At 37.6% G+C, this 18,707-nt stretch overlaps 2 protein-coding genes across 3 annotated transcripts in view; both read right to left on the bottom strand.

Annotated features, from left to right (window-relative positions):
* Nucleotides 1-1,751, bottom strand: part of LOC139952574 (intraflagellar transport protein 172 homolog) — a 39,051-nt gene extending 37,300 nt beyond the window's left edge. The window contains exons 1-2 of the mRNA XM_071951755.1: nucleotides 1,618-1,751; nucleotides 306-449 (exon numbers count right to left, since the gene is read on the bottom strand). Of these exons, the coding sequence (XP_071807856.1) occupies nucleotides 306-449; nucleotides 1,618-1,656 (183 nt within the window). The 5' untranslated portion in view covers nucleotides 1,657-1,751. The remainder of the gene's footprint in view (nucleotides 1-305; nucleotides 450-1,617) is intronic.
* A 1,755-nt stretch (nucleotides 1,752-3,506) lies between these two features.
* LOC139952372 (XK-related protein 6-like) lies at nucleotides 3,507-17,784 on the bottom strand. Of its 2 annotated transcripts, none has more exons than XM_071951484.1 (5): nucleotides 17,624-17,784; nucleotides 15,389-15,929; nucleotides 14,757-14,973; nucleotides 11,761-11,945; nucleotides 3,507-10,236 (listed from the first exon to the last, which is right to left on the bottom strand). In XM_071951484.1, the coding sequence occupies exons 2-5, from the start codon at nucleotides 15,879-15,881 to the stop codon at nucleotides 9,284-9,286; spliced, it is 1,848 nt and encodes a 615-aa protein (XP_071807585.1). In that variant the 5' UTR covers nucleotides 15,882-15,929; nucleotides 17,624-17,784; the 3' UTR covers nucleotides 3,507-9,283. The 2 variants fall into 2 exon arrangements, with proteins under 2 accessions (XP_071807585.1, XP_071807586.1); XM_071951485.1 differs by lacking the exon at nucleotides 17,624-17,784 and adding an exon at nucleotides 17,527-17,564.
* Nucleotides 17,785-18,707: the final 923 nt, after the last annotated feature.

Below are 18,707 nucleotides of genomic sequence, written 5' to 3'. Positions count from 1 at the left end.
AAGGGTACAATAAAATTATTGTGACGTAAAAACATTATCATTTGATGATGAGATTTGGGTTTCTTTTGGCAAAATTAGTCCATCATTTAACACTTATTTCTGTTTTATGGCCGATACTGGGCAGGATTGAAAAATATTTGTGAGACTCAAACTCTACATTTGAACATCATTCTTTTGAGACAAAGATGTTAAATAACAAGCCCACCGGACTTCTCCTGTCTTGAGTGTACTGGCCCAACACTGAAATCCAGCGTAAAAACCACGCCCTGCATGCAGTACCGACAATCATATCCACTACCATGTACCTTGGAATCAGATGGTTTGGTTGAAAACTTGTCCTTCCGTTCTCCGTGTTCATCGTAGAGAAGTACAACCCGATCCACTGTACACACAGCCATCTTGGTATTGTTTGGCGCCCAGGCAAGGGCTGTGATCTTTGCTGCACCATCCTAGAAAGGCAAATTTTGGAAAATTAATTATTAATAATAATAATTGGTAGAAAAGTAATTTGTTTTAATCATGGACAACAGGGTGAACAAAAAGACACACAAATTGTTGGGGTTTTTTTTGGGGAGGGGGGGTTCTGTTCATTTTAATATAATTTCGGAAAATTGTCCATATCAGCAACCACTTTTTCATTCATTACTCAAATGAGACAATCCTTTACAAAATAACGAGTGAAAAAAGTGGTGGCAGGTAACTGGCAGGATACGGAAAGTTTTCCATAATTGTTGATGCAGTTTATTCACTAAAGTTATATTTTTAGTCTTTGTGGCGGTCAGCAAAGCTAGTGCTGGTTACAACCACAACGTATTTTCTATTTAGTTTTTGTAAGTTGTAGAAGTCATTACTGACAGTGACAATACATGTATGTTGACTCAAGACGTACTCGTTAATATTAACAATCACGTCTCCTATGCATGGGCCTTTCTCAAACCTCGGCTAGGGCTCCTGCTTATTTATAGGCTCTGCACGCTGTGTATGCAGCTGGCCTTTTCTTGGTTCTTGGTTTGTTAATAACTTAATCGATTACAGCCCCATTTGGGCTAAACAGTAAACTGGGATGTTGTGGGAGAGTGATGTCAACAGCCAGAGGGATAAGGTGCCAAAAGAAAAACCTGTATTTTGGAGCAGTGCCGCGGAGCCTGAGCCGAAGCCTAAGCTGGGGTTTGATTGAGAAAAGCCCCACTGTTTATTTTTTTCCCTATTATTTTTTGACACAGAGACACCACTGACAGACAGTTAGTTACCAGTATTGTATTGTTTTATTTAATTTTATTTAAAATAATCAAAAAGTAACAGTCAATTATAATAAAGCACTTTTATTACAAAGAAACCTTTATTTAAATATTGCAGATTGCGATAACCGTGATTTTTTAATACGGCGAAAACTATTAATATTTTAAAGAAATAATTCCCGAAATAAAGCAGCATAAACATCGGCGAACATACGGCGAAAACTATTAACATTTTAAAGAAATAATTCCCGAAATAAAGCAGCATAAACATCGGATGCCAACATCGTTGACAACGTCCACGGCGTCGTTAACTACCTACGAAATTTGTTAAAACGACAACAAAATCCACAGAAACCATTTACAAATGCTGCATATTTACCTGTGGTGTCAGCAGACACTTCATGTGCTTCAACTGCATCGTTTTTAATCATAAATATTAACTAAATTCTATGGTTTTGGTCTCTTTTGGTTACGTTCCCAGTTACCGCTTGCAGGTTTTACAGAGGAATTTACTTTTTTTCACAAACCCGACGACAGTTTCATGGAGCAAGTTAGAGCGATTTTGCCTGGTACCCACGACGTATTTAACGCACATGTTACCATGGAACATTGAAATGAGCTGAGGAGGCGAGGAAGGATGGTTCAAAAGAGGGCGCAAGCAGATTAATTTAAAAGGACCGCCCAACTCAATGCAAAAAATAAGTCAATCATTGACACTTGGCGTTCGAATTTGAACGGTCCCTATCTGTTCAACTTATTTGAAGCTGATAAAAGACTTAAGGTCTGAAGCCCTTTAATGCATCTGTAAGCACACAAATTAATGTTGTGCAACAAGGGTGTTTTTTCTTTTACTATTCCCCTTCAACTTATCGCCGGGGTCCATACAGATTATTTTGATATTATTAGGCCTACTGGTGGGATATGCGTAGTCACCCAAGTGAGAGGCAGACTTTGACAGTTTAGTGCCGGCCTTTAAAGGAAAAAACAACTATCGACTAAAAATAACTTTCGAATAAGACACAATAGACCGATGAAACATAATGCGCTTTTGTTATGAGCAACAGGAAGCAGAAGTGGCGGGAAGTTAGCTGGGAAAATCCCGCCTGAATGTTTCATCATGTCCCATGACCAAAGAAAAGACAGCAAGAGGATGGCTGACCGTGAAAAATTAGGGGCCTACATTTTACTTTATTCAACTTAATTCAACTTCAATTGCAATGTGTATAATTATTAATCATCATTACAAGTAACATCTAAAACATTGTGCATCAACAATCATTCTTGCAACTCTGTAACCATAGGGCCTAGTTTTTGAAATATTATGAATAACAATTATTTTCTCAAAATGGCTTGAGACTTTTGAGGACTTATTGTAACTCTTGCAGTTCAAAGTTACGTAATCCCAAATCATAACACTCTCCATGTACTTTTTCACAGCAGACCTACTTTAAAAGTTAGTTAAAGTTAAAAGTTAAAAAAGGTGTTTAAAAGTTTTGTTTCATAATGGGAAATCATATCGCCCGAGGTGTGACTTTTAATGATAATACTTAGGGGCTAGAGATGCAAAACAATGAAACCAGTTTTAAAATGGACCCGCTGCAGGATTGCTCTGCTGAAGCCCGTCCCTGGACCACCAACCAGAATTAATGAGATTTTCAAGGTGAACTAACCGAGTTTTTAAAAGTTTTGTTTCCCTTTCCCCCTTTCGCAAAAAACAAAAAATCTATTAGGAAACAAAATCATAACAAAAATATGCTATTAGCATTATAATATCAAGCTTTCATTAGCCAATATTTATTACGGGATCACTGATTACACACCAGGACAGGAAAACAAACTGTCTTGATGTATGGAAAGTACCGAGTATTGCCGAAACATTATTATTTTCTAGGTAGATGCGTCTTGTTAAATGCACAAGAAAAAGGAAATGTTTACCTCACGTTTTCTTTCCCTTTTACAATGTGTCGATCGTGATGAAGGACCATTATTCCCGAACTTTGTGTGACCCAATTATAATACATGAAGTAACAAACATGTGACTGAGTCATCGCTTTCATGGTCTAGGCCCATAGCATTTCAGACAATCTGAAGGGGGGGGGGGGGGGGGGGGGGGTAGTAAATCAAGTTCGCCATTGTTATATTTCGAATTCCAGTAGTCTGAAATTGCATTCTATCTGCATATTAGACAGTCAATACTCACAAAGTCAAAACATTATGACAAATTAATTTCAAAAAGATACATCATTTTTGTTTTAATGTTATCATCATTGTTTTGTTTTTATAATAATTTAATTTCTTTTGGTATGTTTGGAAGTATTCACCACAATGCATTACAACATCAGTAATTATTTCATCTCCTGAAAAACCTTGTTGTAAGTTTTGATTAATTTCTGTGATTTTAACTCCTATAAATAAAAGGACTAACATAATTAAGAATTATCATAAAAAATGAATATATAACTACATGTAGTTTCACAATGATAGTATTAAGGTTTTCTTTCACTCTGATTGGTTAAGCTAGTTATGTTAAAATACGCCTTGATGTGTATCTCCACAAGTTAACAAATACAATTATTTTGATACCCAGCCGTGAGTAAACAACAGAAGCATCTGTTTACAAACAAACAAATTAACAATAACATACAAATAAAAAGGGTTAGGAATCTTAGAAAATGTACATATTATTTTTAAAACTTATTTGATGAACAAATAAAAAAAAAGCCTCAGATCCTGTAAATGAATGCCAATGTTAAGCTTTTAAAAACTATTGATGTAAACATGCTGCATATAATTTGAAAAGCATCCTTTTTGTGTTCTCTTGTTAAAACCTGCAGGGCCCAAAAGAGCTGCTTAAGCAGAAAACAATTGCTTAACAGTTTTGAGCTCAGCAGAAATGGGCAGAAACAAACCAGTCACAAATTGCACATTATGTGAATGGTAGTTTGGCTGGTATAAACCTTAGTATTGTGGTCTTTTGTTTCAATTTTTTTTTTTTTAACATAAGACAACATTGAATACGCCCACATTCATCCCAAAGTAAACACTCAAGTTTTGTTGGACAAACTTGTACATGTCCCTTCTCATACAATCAAATATATAAGTGCACAGTATATTGCACATGTTAATAATTCTAGTTCTTTGTTTTTCATTTTTGTTTTTTACAAGTGTAATTGTGTTGCTGTCATACTTACATAAATACACACTAACACCAGTGACAATTAATAACACTTTTCGGATAACTTTCCGTACGGAGCCACCACTTTTTCACACTTTTTTACAAAAAGGGATATATCAATCAGGTAAATTAGATACTATATTATTTCATATCGAATGAAAAAGTGGTGGCGCCATACGGAAACTTTTCCCACTTTTCTTACACAAACGTTTACCAACATTGTGCATGGGTAAGGGCGGCCTTGAGTATTACATTATTTGACTTTTTCTCTTGTATTTTTAACTCTTTGAAGTGTGTATTATTATTCGTTATCTCTTTGTAATTTGACTGCAATTGAGCGTTTGGCTGCGATATTTTTTTTATCTTATCAAATAACACGACTTAAATGACTTGATTCTGGACAAATTTCAACATTTGTTTTGTTTATGTAGAGAATGTGTACTATGTTGTTTTGGGTAGCACAGTAAGCCATTAGAATAATATCTGGTATGACTTATTGACTTGCTTACATGTACCGGTAGTCGCATTAAATCGCTTATATTTGAATTCATCAGACTATATAGAAACAGTTTCCTTTATTCTTCTCTTAAAGGCACTGGGGTGGATTTCACAAAGAGTTAGGACTAGTCTTATCTCGAGTTAGGACCAGTTACTCGTCCTAACTTAGGACTATCCATGCAATTTGTATATCTCCTAGGACTAGTCCTAAGTTAGGACTAGTCCTAACTCTTTGTGAAATCGACCCCTGGACAGTCACCTTTGGTAATTGTCAAAGACCAGTATTCAAACTTGGCATATTTCAAAATATGCAAAAATAGTAATTACCTTTGTTGTCCAGTGCCCTTTAAATCAAAATTCCAATACAACAATTACTTAGTTAAAATAACAATAGTGTACAATCCCTTTAATAAAATATAGATGTACATGCTAGATTAGTCGTTCTGGAAATTTCTTGGTTTACTTATATTTATAGTCAAATATCAACGCACCTCATTCCGCACATAAAAAAAAAAAAAAAGTCAGCACCAAATACCTGTACATTATAAGCAACAATACAACATGTTACTCTAAAAAAATAATTAAGCGACAAATTAATTTTAAAATGTATGTTATTAATAACAAGATAAAATGAATCACAAAATAACATCATAAAGTATGAAGGAAACATAGTTTGGTTCAACAATACAACATGTTACTCTAAACAAAAAAATTAAGCGATAAAATTATTTAAAAATGTATTATTATTTATAACAGGATAAAATGAATCACAAAATAACATCATAGAGCAGTACACACATGAAGCAACACTAGAAGGACAGAAAATAGTATGGTTCCTTTAAATTGAAGTGTATCCCCACCCCCCACCCCCAATTTCATTGCCTAATCAGAGGAGTTGAACAAAGATGTCTTCAGCCTACAGACCGTATCGAATATGACGTAATACCTGCCCACAACATGGGGTGTCGTGGCCGAGTGGATAAGGGCACCGAACTCAAGCTTTGATGCTTCTGTTCATCAAGTGTGAGTTCGAATCCCGGTCGTGACACTTGTGTCTCTGAGCAAGACACTTAACTATAATTGCTTCTCTCCACCCAGGAGTAAATGGGTACCTGTGAGGGCAGAGATGGTTCTTGTGATTGGTTTGTGCGTATACATTTGCGTGCCATAGAAATCAAACCGGGAACAATGCTTGCTGCATGCCTCATTGATGTACATGTAGGCGTTTAGATGTGCATATATACAGCCTACCCTGCAAGATGGCCACTTTCATAGCAACAAAGGGGTTATTCAATACGGACTATGACTGGCATTGAGTATCACTTCATGTACTTTTTGATTTTGGTATAGCTATCAATATTGATTTGGTGATTTGGTAGCATTGCTTAAAAACAAATAAAAACAATTTTCTTTCTTTTTTTGCTGTGAAGGCAGCCAGTACTTTTGCCAACCAAGGTTGTCAAACTTAACAGTCCATGTCGCCAAAAAATTGCATTTCATGATCAATTTTGCTTAGAAGTTATTCAAGCTGTTATGTGTGCTCTCTTTTTCACAGATCAACAATTTCTCACACACAATGTTTGTTTGTTTGTACATCATATACAATGCCTTTCTCATCCAAAAATAATTTATTTAAATATTGGAATAATAGATACAGGTTTTGTAAGGGAAAGTATACCTTTGGTTTTGGGATCAGATCAATTGGTTTAATCCTCTATATACAATGTAGATTATTATATATTGTACAATATAAAACTAACCTGGAAAATATCATTCCAAAAAGGTTGCATTTTTGGAGATATCACCAACAAATCCATAGTGGTGATGTTCGCCATGCAGGAAGAACAATCCGTAATTGGAATGCACAATAAATTATGACAAACGTATCCAACAATTACCGTTTCTCAGATTCAATTTTTTACCATAAATTATAATATCTTTTTCCATAACCACATTAATTTGAAGTGAACTAATTCTCAAAATGCTGTTTATTATCGAAAGCTGATGAACTTCTGATCAATGAGTAAGTTTTTATTGCCAATAGTTGCGAGAGAAATTACCAAACGAATACCTTCCCTTTAAGCTGAGGTAAGAGTCAATGAGAGTAGAATAGGGAATGTTATGTACAGGAGTATGACATTTCATCCAAAGGAAACAAAATAACTTTAAGTTTTACATCTGAGCTCCATTTGAAAATTAATGAATAATTATGATTATGCAAATAAGTATCATCATAGAACCTGGATAAATATCACCAGGTTATTACACACATGGGGTTCCATCCATATGAAACCTATTGAGAGAGCACGCACAAATGCAGGAACTGGGTGAGAGTTAAAGCCATTGGACCCTTTCGGTACAGAAAAAAAAAAAAAAAGTTCACAGATTTACAAATAATTTACAGGGTTTACAGAAGGTAATGGTGAAAGACTTCTCTTGAAATATTAGTCCATGAAATGCTTTACTTTTTGAAAAAACGGTAAAACAATATAAATTCTCGTTAACGAGAATTACGGATTTGTTATAAACACATGTCATGACACGGCGAAACGCGCGAAAACAGGAGTAAGTTTTCCCGTTATTTTCTCCCGACTCCGATGTCCGATTGAGCCTAGATTTCCACAGGTTTGTTATTTGATATAGAAGTTGTGATACACGAAGTGTGGGCCTTGGACAATACTGTTTACCGAAAGGGTCCAATGGCTTTAAAGACACTGCACACTATTGGTAATTGTCAAAGACCAGTGTTTTCACTTGGTGCATCTCAACATATGCATAAAATAACAAACCTGTGAAAATTTGAGCTCAGTTGGTCGTCGAAGTTGCGAGATAATAATGAAAGAAAAAACACCCTTGTCACATGTTGTTGTGTGCTTTCAGATGCTGGATTTCGAGACCTCAAAAATCTAATTCTGAGGTCTCAAAATCAAATTCGCGGAAAATTACTTCTTTCTCGAAAACTACTCCACTTTAGAGGGAGCCGTTTCTCACAATGTTTTATACTACCAACCTCTCCCCATTACTCATTACCAAGTAATGTTTTACGCTAATAATTATTTTGAGTAATTACCAATAGTGTCCACTGCCTTTAATAACTCCATGTACAACCACAGGCATGCTTTGATCATGAGTCCCCCATAAAAAAAAACAGTTATTCTGGTTGTAAATTTTCCAGTATACTGACTAACAATTTGGTAGACCTCACATAAAAAAACTACACACAAAACCGCTATTCCATGCATAATTATATACCGGTTAAATTATTACTATTTATGGATTATTATGTATCTACATTTTTTTGAAAACTGGCCTTACTGATAAAAATAAGAAAATCTACATTTGCACAAATTTTTGTTTCAACTCTGAAAACAAACTAAATAAAAAATTGCAGATGTACTTGTACTTGTAATGTATTACACACATGATGAATTTTTATAACACAGGATTGGTGGAGCTAACAAAATAGTCGCAGACAGAGTTTTGTGTTATCAACCATTTATAAATACCTCAGACAGTTTCGCTTTTCCTATTGGTGGAGAGCGCGTCAATTGGGTGTGTATAAACCTTTGTTTATGACCGGTAAAAAGTGTTAATTCATGGGCGTGACACGCGACCTCGCACCTGTTCTTATAAGACAGTTTCTTCATTGCTATTGGTCGAGAGCAACGGCTGAAACAGTTGTGCCACATCACGCGATACGCGCGACGCGCACAGCATTCCCTTATAAGGAGTTGTTTACCCTAAGGGCGGCGGGGGGCTTTACCATTTCATAGCTGGAGGGGTGTTGTTGTGTTGAAAGAAATCATGGAACAATTATAATTTTTGCATTTATTTAACTTTTTGACCAAAAAGTGTTGAAGTTTTTGACCGAAAAGGTATTTATGAATGGGAATCAATTTGCCTCGACTTCGTCTCGGTAAAATTATCAAGAACCAGGCCTCATTGGGATTAAACCACTAGTGGAAAACTTCTTCACCACACATTGATTCCCTTATTAAATAACTGTGAAAATGTGGGCTTTATCTTTTGTGTCGGTCAGGAGAAAGAGTGACAAAAACATGCACTTTTCCTGCATGCAAAACTAAACATTTGTCTGCAACAACCATATCAGCTGTTGCGTTTGGTTTTTAGGTTTCCAGATAGTTATCTCAAGGATATAAATGAGTTCATATTCAGAGGGATAAATGTCAAAAATTCTAGTATGAACTTTATAGTTAGTAAGCTTTTAGACTAAAATTAAATGTTATATTTTTCAATCCAATAAAATACCTTTAACTAGATACCTTTAACTTGATATGGTTTTATTAGGTGCCTTTTTTCAACCCAGACAATTTTAAATTGATTCTAAATCTTGTCTTAAAACCATGCGTATTTACAGAAGGGTTTCTATCCTTGGTTTTCCGTTCTTATCACAGCAGTTTAGGGTCTCTCCGTTGCAGTCACATCTTCCATTCTCCTGATCAGTGATTCGAATCATCATAGGATCTGCAACCGTCACGCCCGGCTGCACAGTAGTCGCCCTGAGATCACCGTTGGGTAGTGGCTCCTCGCAAGGACACGTGCCATCTTCAGTTCTCCAGTAACAATATCGTCTTCCTCTTTTTGTGAACAGATTGCCATGACAACCCCTCGTGGCAGCCGGGATGATGATATCCGACCACGGGATCGGTCCATCAACTTCGTCCCGCCCGGGATTATCGTAAGCATGCACAGTGGAACCATCAACTTGAAGTACCGGTTTCCAGTTTGGTTTTATGGGTGGTCCCCCACCCCATAGGCGGATGTTCCCGTTGGGATGCAGGCAGCGGTAATAAAACAACATCACGACGAGTCCCAAGAAGAATCCGCCCCAGACAAAGACGAGCGCTGGAAGACCGTACCCCCTCTGTTGTCCGTCGTGGTGATACCACAATGCAAACATGATCGTGTTCTCCACGAAGATGATGGTGTAGAAGAAGACCGCTCTGTAGCGAGTGCGTCCCTCCTTCATGTTGAAGAAACAGAAGATGTGGATGATGCCGATGACGGCGTCGAAGAGTACCTCCTCGAGTCTCGTCGTGCAGAAGTCTGTGTCTTGATAGACCAGCCACAGTGTCATCCCTACCCAGTGGATACCTATTAATGGGAAGATCAACCACTTGTAGTAGGACGCGAACAAGGCCAGTGAGATAACCCGTGCCGTTATGGTGAAGGTACGCCAGATGATTCTGAAGGTGAGACCCACGTAGCCGAGATTATTCTTATTGCTGCAGGATTCTCGGAGGGCTTTGTGGTAAGCCTCTAGACCCCAGGAGAGGGAGGCTAGTGAGATGATCGCAGAGGAGACTGTTGCCAAAAGAGAAACAAATCAGCACACAATTAAAATCGTTCATGCACAATACAAATTAAGGAACAACAAATTAAGGAAAGCATTTGCCTTTCTTAGACCCTGAATTGTTCCAGAAAATATTACAGTCTGCTGTCATTATAAAGAGCACTGTTACGAAGAGATTCGGCCTATAAAGAGTACATCCTCAAGTCACGAATCTCATTTTGCTTTGTCATTCTTTGATTTTCCTTCCTCTAACATTAACATTTCTGTTTACGAGGTAATTTTAGCCAGTCCCATCGACCTTGTTTTAACATTGAGAGTCAACTGTACATCTAGCCCTACATGTAACTTGTCAACTATACCACAACTATGGCGTATGAGTTGGCTCGAGTAAGCTTGGGCGATATCGATTTATTTTATTCACGATATATCGCCGACAATATATCACGATATTCGATATAATCGCGATTAATGAAATTTGACACCATCAGTCTTAAAACTCCAAGTGAAAGTTGTAGAAGAGACAGTGCTAGCATAAGAGAGGTGTTCTAATGACCTATTCTTCTGGTTTTACTCCAAACCTATGGGTTGCAAGATGTCTCAGCAAGCAAATACATCGCGATATTTAATCGATATATCGAAAAATTGCGATTATCGCGATACATCGCAATACATCGCGATCTATCGATATTTCGATTAAAACCAAATCCATCCGTTATCGAAATCGTGTCCAAATCAATATCGCGATATTCGATAATATCGTGATATCGCCCAAGCTTAGGCTCGAGTCCCAGTCCTGATACTTGTGTCTTTCATAAAGACACTTAACCATTATTGCTATGACCATCAACAGGACGTAAAGGCATTGGTCCCGTGTGTTGTGTATTGCATGTAAAAAGAACCCAGTGCACTTATCGTAAAGAGAAGGGGGTCACCCCGATGTTCCTGGTCTGATCAGCAGCCTATTCCACCACATCACCTTGCACACCATTTTCATGAGTGCTACATGTATAAATGAATATGTCTCATACTTCAATACATAGCTCCATCCACATACCTTGCAGGACAAAATACCAAGCACTTCGATACGCCCCTAGGGGTGTGATAAAGCGCTATAATTATAAGAACCTCACTTGCAAGAACTTGTTCACAAATACCAGCCTTCTCGAAATCTCCGCTCTCAATCACAATCTCTACTTGCCTGTTCATCCGCTTCTACTAAGTCTTACGGCCAGCGTGCATTTTCTACGTTTTCTCCTACTCTTTGGAACAAACTCCACCGCAACATCAAAGACGCTAAAACTCTGGATAAATTCAAACGCCTTCTCAGAACTCACTTGTTAAACTCCAACTAGTTTTGTCTGTTTTTTCTTTCTGACTTTGTACAGCGCATTGGGACTCCGTGTGTAATGCGCTTTAAAAGAACGGTTTATTATTATTATTATTATTATTATTATTATTATTATTATTATTATTATTATTATTATTATTATTATTATTATTATTATTATTATTATTATTATTATTATTAATATTACCCGTCAGCCAGTAGATGTCCGATTGCTGGGTCATGATGTACACCTGTAGAACAAGCTGTGGTGCAGCCTCCATGAAGGCTTCTAGAAGCCTGAGCATGGTGATGTCTCGATACTCGTATACACTCAGGTCGTAGTAATCAGGATGCTCGTGACTCCTCCAACAGTACTTAATGGTTCGCCAGTATCTACAAGGTGCAATTATAGACACTGTATTAAAGCTGTTACATTATAACTAGCACTATTAGTATTTAGGATGTGCTCGTGACTCTTCCTACAGTACTTAATGGTTCGCCAGTATCTACAAGGTGCAATTATAGACACTGTATTAAAGCGGTTACATTATAACTAGCACTATTAGTATTTAGGATGTGCTCGTGACTCTTCCTACAGTACTTAATGGTTCGCCAGTATCTACAAGGTGCAATTATAGACACTGTATTAAAGCGGTTACATTATAACTAGCACTATTAGTATTTAGGATGTGCTCGTGACTCTTCCTACAGTACTTAATGGTTCGCCAGTATCTACAAGGTGCAATTATAGACACTGTATTAAAGCGGTTACATTATAACTAGCACTATTAGTATTTAGGATGTGCTCGTGACTCTTCCTACAGTACTTAATGGTTCGCCAGTATCTACAAGGTGCAATTATAGACACTGTATGAAAGGGAAGGTACAAGTTTGGTAATTACTCAAAATAATTAATAGCATAAAACCTTACTTGGTAACGAGTAATGGGAAGAGGTTGATAGTATAAAACATTGTGAGAAACGGCTCCCTCTGATGAAGTGACGTAGTTTTTCGAGAAAGTAGAAATTTTCCGCGAATTTGATTTTGAGACCTCAGATTTAGATTTTAAGGTCTCGAAATCAAGCATCTGAAAGCACACAACTTTGTGTGACAAGGTTTTTTTTTCTTTCATTATTATCTCGTAACTTCTACGACCAATTGAGCTCAACATTTCACAGGTTTGTTATTTTATGCATATGTTGAGATACACCAAGTGAGAAGACTGGTCTTTGACAAGTACCAATAGCGTCCGGTAGTAGAATATAAAGCAAGACAAGTTCTCAAAAGAACAGAATCTACCCACCAAGTAGATACACACATGGTGTTACCGCAAACCAAATACATACAGAAATATGTACATATACGTATAATAGTATCTCATTTGACAAACCCTGCAGCCGATTTCACGAAACGCTAGGATTAATCCTATCTCGAGTAATGACGATGGGTTCAATGCGTCCTAACGTCTATAGATGCGGAACTTAACTCGTCCCAAGTCCTAAGATTAACCCTAAGTTAGATTTTTAATATATGGCCAGGGATATTGGAATTGGAGGCCTTCGCGCTACAGTTTTTAGGTAAACTCTTTTAATTCCAGGCATATGTCCCTGGCTTTTGTTTTGTACTGTATATGTTTGTGCTTTGTATGTGTTTCTATGCCGAATAAATAATAATAAAATAATAAGTGAGGAAGAGCTTGGTGAAATCGACGGCTGCCATGACTGCAGAGTTTATTACTGGCTGTACACAGCAGTAATAGATATCTATAATACAATACGCCAGCATATGCTGACAGCAGCCCTCACTGTAGGGTAAAGATGATTAGGTTGCGTCATGCACCGCTAACTGTGTTATTCATGTAGAAGGGAAAGTTTGTTAAAATAAGTTTTTTTTTTAAATTTGAGCATGCCTGTTAACCATTAAAGGAACTCGATGCCTTGGATCGGTCGAGTTAGTTTTTAAAAAGAAATTGTAACCGTTTGTTTTAAAATGCATGACTAGAAAGATGTTTTAAAAGTAGAATATAATGATCCACACAAATTTTCCTCAAAATTGCGTGGTTTTCATTTTACTTTGCAAACTAATACGATCTGAAATCTGGAAGTCTGTCAAAAATTTGACTCCCATAAATGGCCGACCGTGTTAGTCCACGAGGTAATAGGAAAACCACGCAATTTGGAGTCGTACTTGTGTGGATCATTATATTCTTTTAAAATATCTTTCTGATCAATGCATTTTATAACCTTTGTTACCTTAGGAAAAGGCGCTATATAAATGGTATTATTATTATTATTATTATAACAAACGGTTACAAATGCTTTTCAAAGACCAACTTGAACGATTCAAGGCAACGTGTTCCTTTAATCATGAATTTCACTTTAATCCAGACAAAGTTACTTTTCCAGTGTATGTACATGTAACTGTAATATCCTGTGAGATAGTGGGACCATTTGTCTTACACCCAGTGCATACAAACTATCCGGATGAATACAAATTATGTTTGGACTTGGCTTATACATATTTTTGAAAGGACTCCAGGTTATTTCAGAAATATTTTTGAAATCTAGCAAATATCAAGACTTGTCCAACAACTTTACACACGTACAAAAAAACAATCTACATGTATCTGGGTTTTTACCTCCCTATCCTCATTTATTGTGACAAGGAATAATGTTTTCACTCACGCGGTGGGCTAGTGAACAAGCGATTTGACTCGCCCATATTTGGCTACTCTGCGACCGTTAATTTCAAAACCTGACATCAAGAGGGAAATACCTTTTATTAAATAAATGAAATCTCATCTTCTCTATAGAACATTGTACTAGTCTTGTTTTCAAGACCTATGTTCGTGCGTACACAAAACCAACATTCAGATCTACATGTACATGGCAAACTGAACACACTTGTTGTACAAACATATAAGACGCTGTGACCAGTGTTATTTTCCCACCGACATCCCGACGTGGGATCCGTGGAACAGAATTAAAAAGTTCCCTCTATGTTTATTCATTAAAAACATACAGTGTACGGTGCACTAACATCTGACCATTGGTTGTGTGTGTGTGCGCTGTAGTTAGTAGTGTCCAATCCACTCCAACACAATATTGAACAGTACACAAGTGCTGATGCTCAATGGTGTGTTGGAGTGTATTGGACACTACAAACACAAACACCATGGTCTTTGAAACAAGACTAACTTTGTACCTTTTCAACGCTCCAAGCTGCAGAATGTGCACAATCAACCACACGAACCAATCCCATATCCGTTTCAGAAACGAGACATGCTTTGGTTTGGGACTGTGTTGAGAGTCGATGACGAACCATCGAAAGCTGAAGTACTGGATGGTTATTGAAGGAATGATGACGAAGGCGAATGTCAGACCACTCCAGAAGTAATCGTGAAGCAGGATGTATTGAAAACCTAGATCAAAGGCAGGAAACAGTTTTTTTTTAGTACCCTGTACAGTGAACAATTTCCCTTGTTCGGCAAAATGCTACGCAAAATGTGTCATTTGCTAAAATCTTTTGTATTTTTGTTTTTTGAAAACTTGTGTTTTCTTTCCCAATAAGCTTACAGTAATGTACCAGTAAACTAAACGAACAGCAACTATAAAATGACACATGACCTAAATAGTATGAAAACTGGGCTCAGTTTCATAAAGTTAAGCAGAAAATTCTGCTTAGCAATTTTTGGAGCTAAGCAAGAAATGATCGAGGAACCAGTTGCAGTAATGGTAATTGTATGGTTTTCTGGCTGGTGGTAACCTTTTTTTGCTGAGCAAGTATTTGTCATGGTTAAAAGCTTTAAAAAAACTGAGCCCTGATCTGTTTCTTACCAACGACTATATCCGTAATTAGATCAGCCATGTAGGTCACCATCCCAGCAAATAAGAACAGCGATTCCAGAATGACAAAATAGCGCTTGATCACAACGACCTTCTTTTTGGGCTTTACTTGCTGCTGCTGTTGATTCACTGAGGGGTTGACGGGGTGTGGTGAGGTACCAGTTGGGTGTGGTGAGGGTCCACTTGGGCGTGGTGAGGGTCCAGTTGGGTGTGGCGAGGGTCCACTTGGGTGTGGTGAGGGTCCAGTTGGGTGTGGTGAGGGTCCAGTTGGGTATGGTGAGGGTCCACTTGGGTGTGGTGAGGGTCCAGTTGGGTGTGGTGAGGGTTTAGCAGGGTGTGGTAGGGGATCAGCATGGTGTGTTGGGGGATTTTCTCGCCGTGGTGTGGGACCAGAGGGGTGTGGTGAGGGGCCACTGGCACCAGTTGCAGGGGTTGGTGAGTGATCATCATATTTCTGGGAAGGTTTTCCCCTCGAACTACTCATTATGATCTAATCAATTCTTTGACATGCCCAAAACTGCACCAAAGTTATCTGGGGAAAAAAAAATCAAGAAAATGACTGATCAATTTACAATTTCAGATGACAATCGAGGCACATGACCCAATGAAACTGAATGGGCAGTTTGACTGTCGTCAAGTGGTTAAACTGCAAGACTTCAATCACACAAGGTTGTGGGTTCGAATCCCCAAGCTAACCACTGTAAACACAATGACTAGATAGAATATAAATATTGCTGTCTTGTTAATGTTACTGAATCACAATTTATTGATTTGTGCAATTCATAATCAAACGTATTCCTCCTACTCCAGTCAGATGATGTTATTGTTACAAATGTTTCTATGGGAAGAGTTTCCATATGGCACCACCAATTTTTTTTATTAGAAATGAAATAACTAGTAAAATAATCTAATAAACCTCAATGAGATATCCCTTTTTGTAAAAATGAGTAAAGAAGTGCTGGCGCTACACGGAAAGTTATACCCTTTTGTTGTAAACTTTGTACGACTCCCCCATGAGCTTGGCGTTTGTCCCCTTGTTGTGGGAGTTTTGCTGAGTTCCCTTGATATGGGAAGATTATCTAAGTTAGATTCTAACTAACACACACTACCATGACTACATGAACTAACTAACAAACACAGACGTAATGTGTGTACTAATGTCGTCTCCCAGACCAGAGATAGCGGAACGAACCTCACTCATCAATTCATACTCATAGTTCTAGGATTCACATGACTCAGGAGTAGAGTAAACCTCATGTGACCACAGTAGCCCAGGTTGGACTCCTCCGTTGCAGGCAACGCGACGGAGTCCAGGGTATAAAGGTTCCGTACCATTGCGAAAAAAATTGTAAAATTTTTTTAAAAATATATCTACTTAACTCAGGAAGCTGAACTTTTACTCACATGTTCCTTGTAGTTGGAACTCCAAGATCGTTTTATTTAAAATTGTTGATTTTTCTCCTTTGGTGTTCATATTTTGTGAAAAGAAAATTGAAATTGACATTTCCCACTCGCACGTCGAGAACGGACTTGCTTGTAAACACTTTCTTGCATTGATCACTACCGACCTCTCGTGGCGGGTGGAGATGTGACAGTCTTTCTTAATTTGCGCATGCTGCATTTTTTTTACGGCGCAAACTTCATTTTCCTCTGCTTTTTTTGAACGCACGACTGGCTTGCGCAAATTTAAAAAGGGTCATATTCATTGATTGCACCCGCCGTATGGCCAATAACGGCACTATACTCAAAGCCATGCGCACTTTAGCTCACACTATAAATAGGTACATGATGATCACATCGCTCGTGCAGAACTTCTGCTTATTTTCGGCAATAATTTCTTCCATGGATATAATTGTGAGGTGTTCACTAATTGAAAATGTACTAAGGGACACTAAGAATATATGAACGGAATTTCAACTTCTCAAATCAGGTAAAAAATAATGAAAATTGTAGTCGAATTTGTGTTCGCATTGTAAAGAACCTTTATACCCAGGACGTCAGTGCAGTGGCACTGACTGACGTCCTACCAGGGCTAGTGACCACAGCACAGATATGACGGACTGAATTGTCAACACAAAGTTCAAGTTGTCACCTCACCACTCAATCCTCTCACACATCACAAAACATACCTCGGTACCTCCTGCATGTTCTGCCTGCCTGCTGCAAAGTGCAAGCTGCTTTTTATCAATAAACGATCAAACAAACATTTTGCACAACTTTGCTCACCTGTCCTAACTAACAAAAGAAGCCAACGTAGAGAAACCCCTCTTAGAACTCAAGTTGTGTTGTAATTGTGGCATCGGCAAGTTACGATTTAATAACAAGCGAACCAAAGCAAATACATTACAGACTGGTGTGTCATCACACTGCACGTCAGTCACCCAGCAAACCAGCCGTCCATCTATTTTTATCGGCGCCAGAGACAGGATCACGCCCTCAAGCGGTTTCTAATTGCACTCAAAAGCGACGGCTGTTACATGTCGTATTTTCGTAGTCTAGAGCGTTTGGGGAGGGGAGTGGCTTGAGTAGCTCTATTAAAATGGATGGTTTGTGGTATTTGTTAAAAGAAGTAAAATGCGAATCCTTTGATTTTTGTTTGATTCATAAATATGTTTAGCTAATTTTTATTCGATTTTTTAAGAGAGGAAAATATTTTGTTATGTAGTAGATCATAAAATAAAATAAAATAAAATATAGAGAAGAATTATGCCCACCAAAAGATAAATCTTAGAAACTATCACCCTTACAAATTCAATTTAATTCAGTTCAATTCAATTAATTCAATTCAAGGAAACACAAGGAAATTCAAGGAAATTCAAGAAATTCAAATCAAGGAAGGCAATACATGCAATATTGGCATTGCGTATTATGCAATACACAAAACAGTTAAACACACAGTCATAAATAAACAACTGGAAGTAAATTATATTAATTAATAATAAAAAAACACAAACCACAATGGAATCAAACTGAACCAATTGAAAAACAAAACTGCATAAAAAATACATCACAAGAATCAAGATGTTGAAACTCCTCATGAGTAAAACAGCTGAAATAAACTCGAGAGATGACGCATTTTGTCCTGGATGAGTGCAATGCCTGAATTCGGGGGTTACAAAATGAATTTAACCACAAAACAGTGAAACATAAAAACATGATAAAAGTAAGAAGACATCACACACTGAGGCCATCACTTGTCATATAACAATGTTATAAATTAACATTGTATTATGCCCCCTCCCCCCTCCCCCTCCCGCCCGGCCCACACACGTTATGAATGGGCTATTTCTTTGTGGCTTTTTATTGGTTT

This window comes from Asterias amurensis, chromosome 20 (genome assembly GCF_032118995.1).
Source record: "Asterias amurensis chromosome 20, ASM3211899v1".
Classification (NCBI taxonomy): domain Eukaryota; kingdom Metazoa; phylum Echinodermata; class Asteroidea; order Forcipulatida; family Asteriidae; genus Asterias; species Asterias amurensis.
This window is presented reverse-complemented; position numbering and strand designations above follow the sequence as displayed.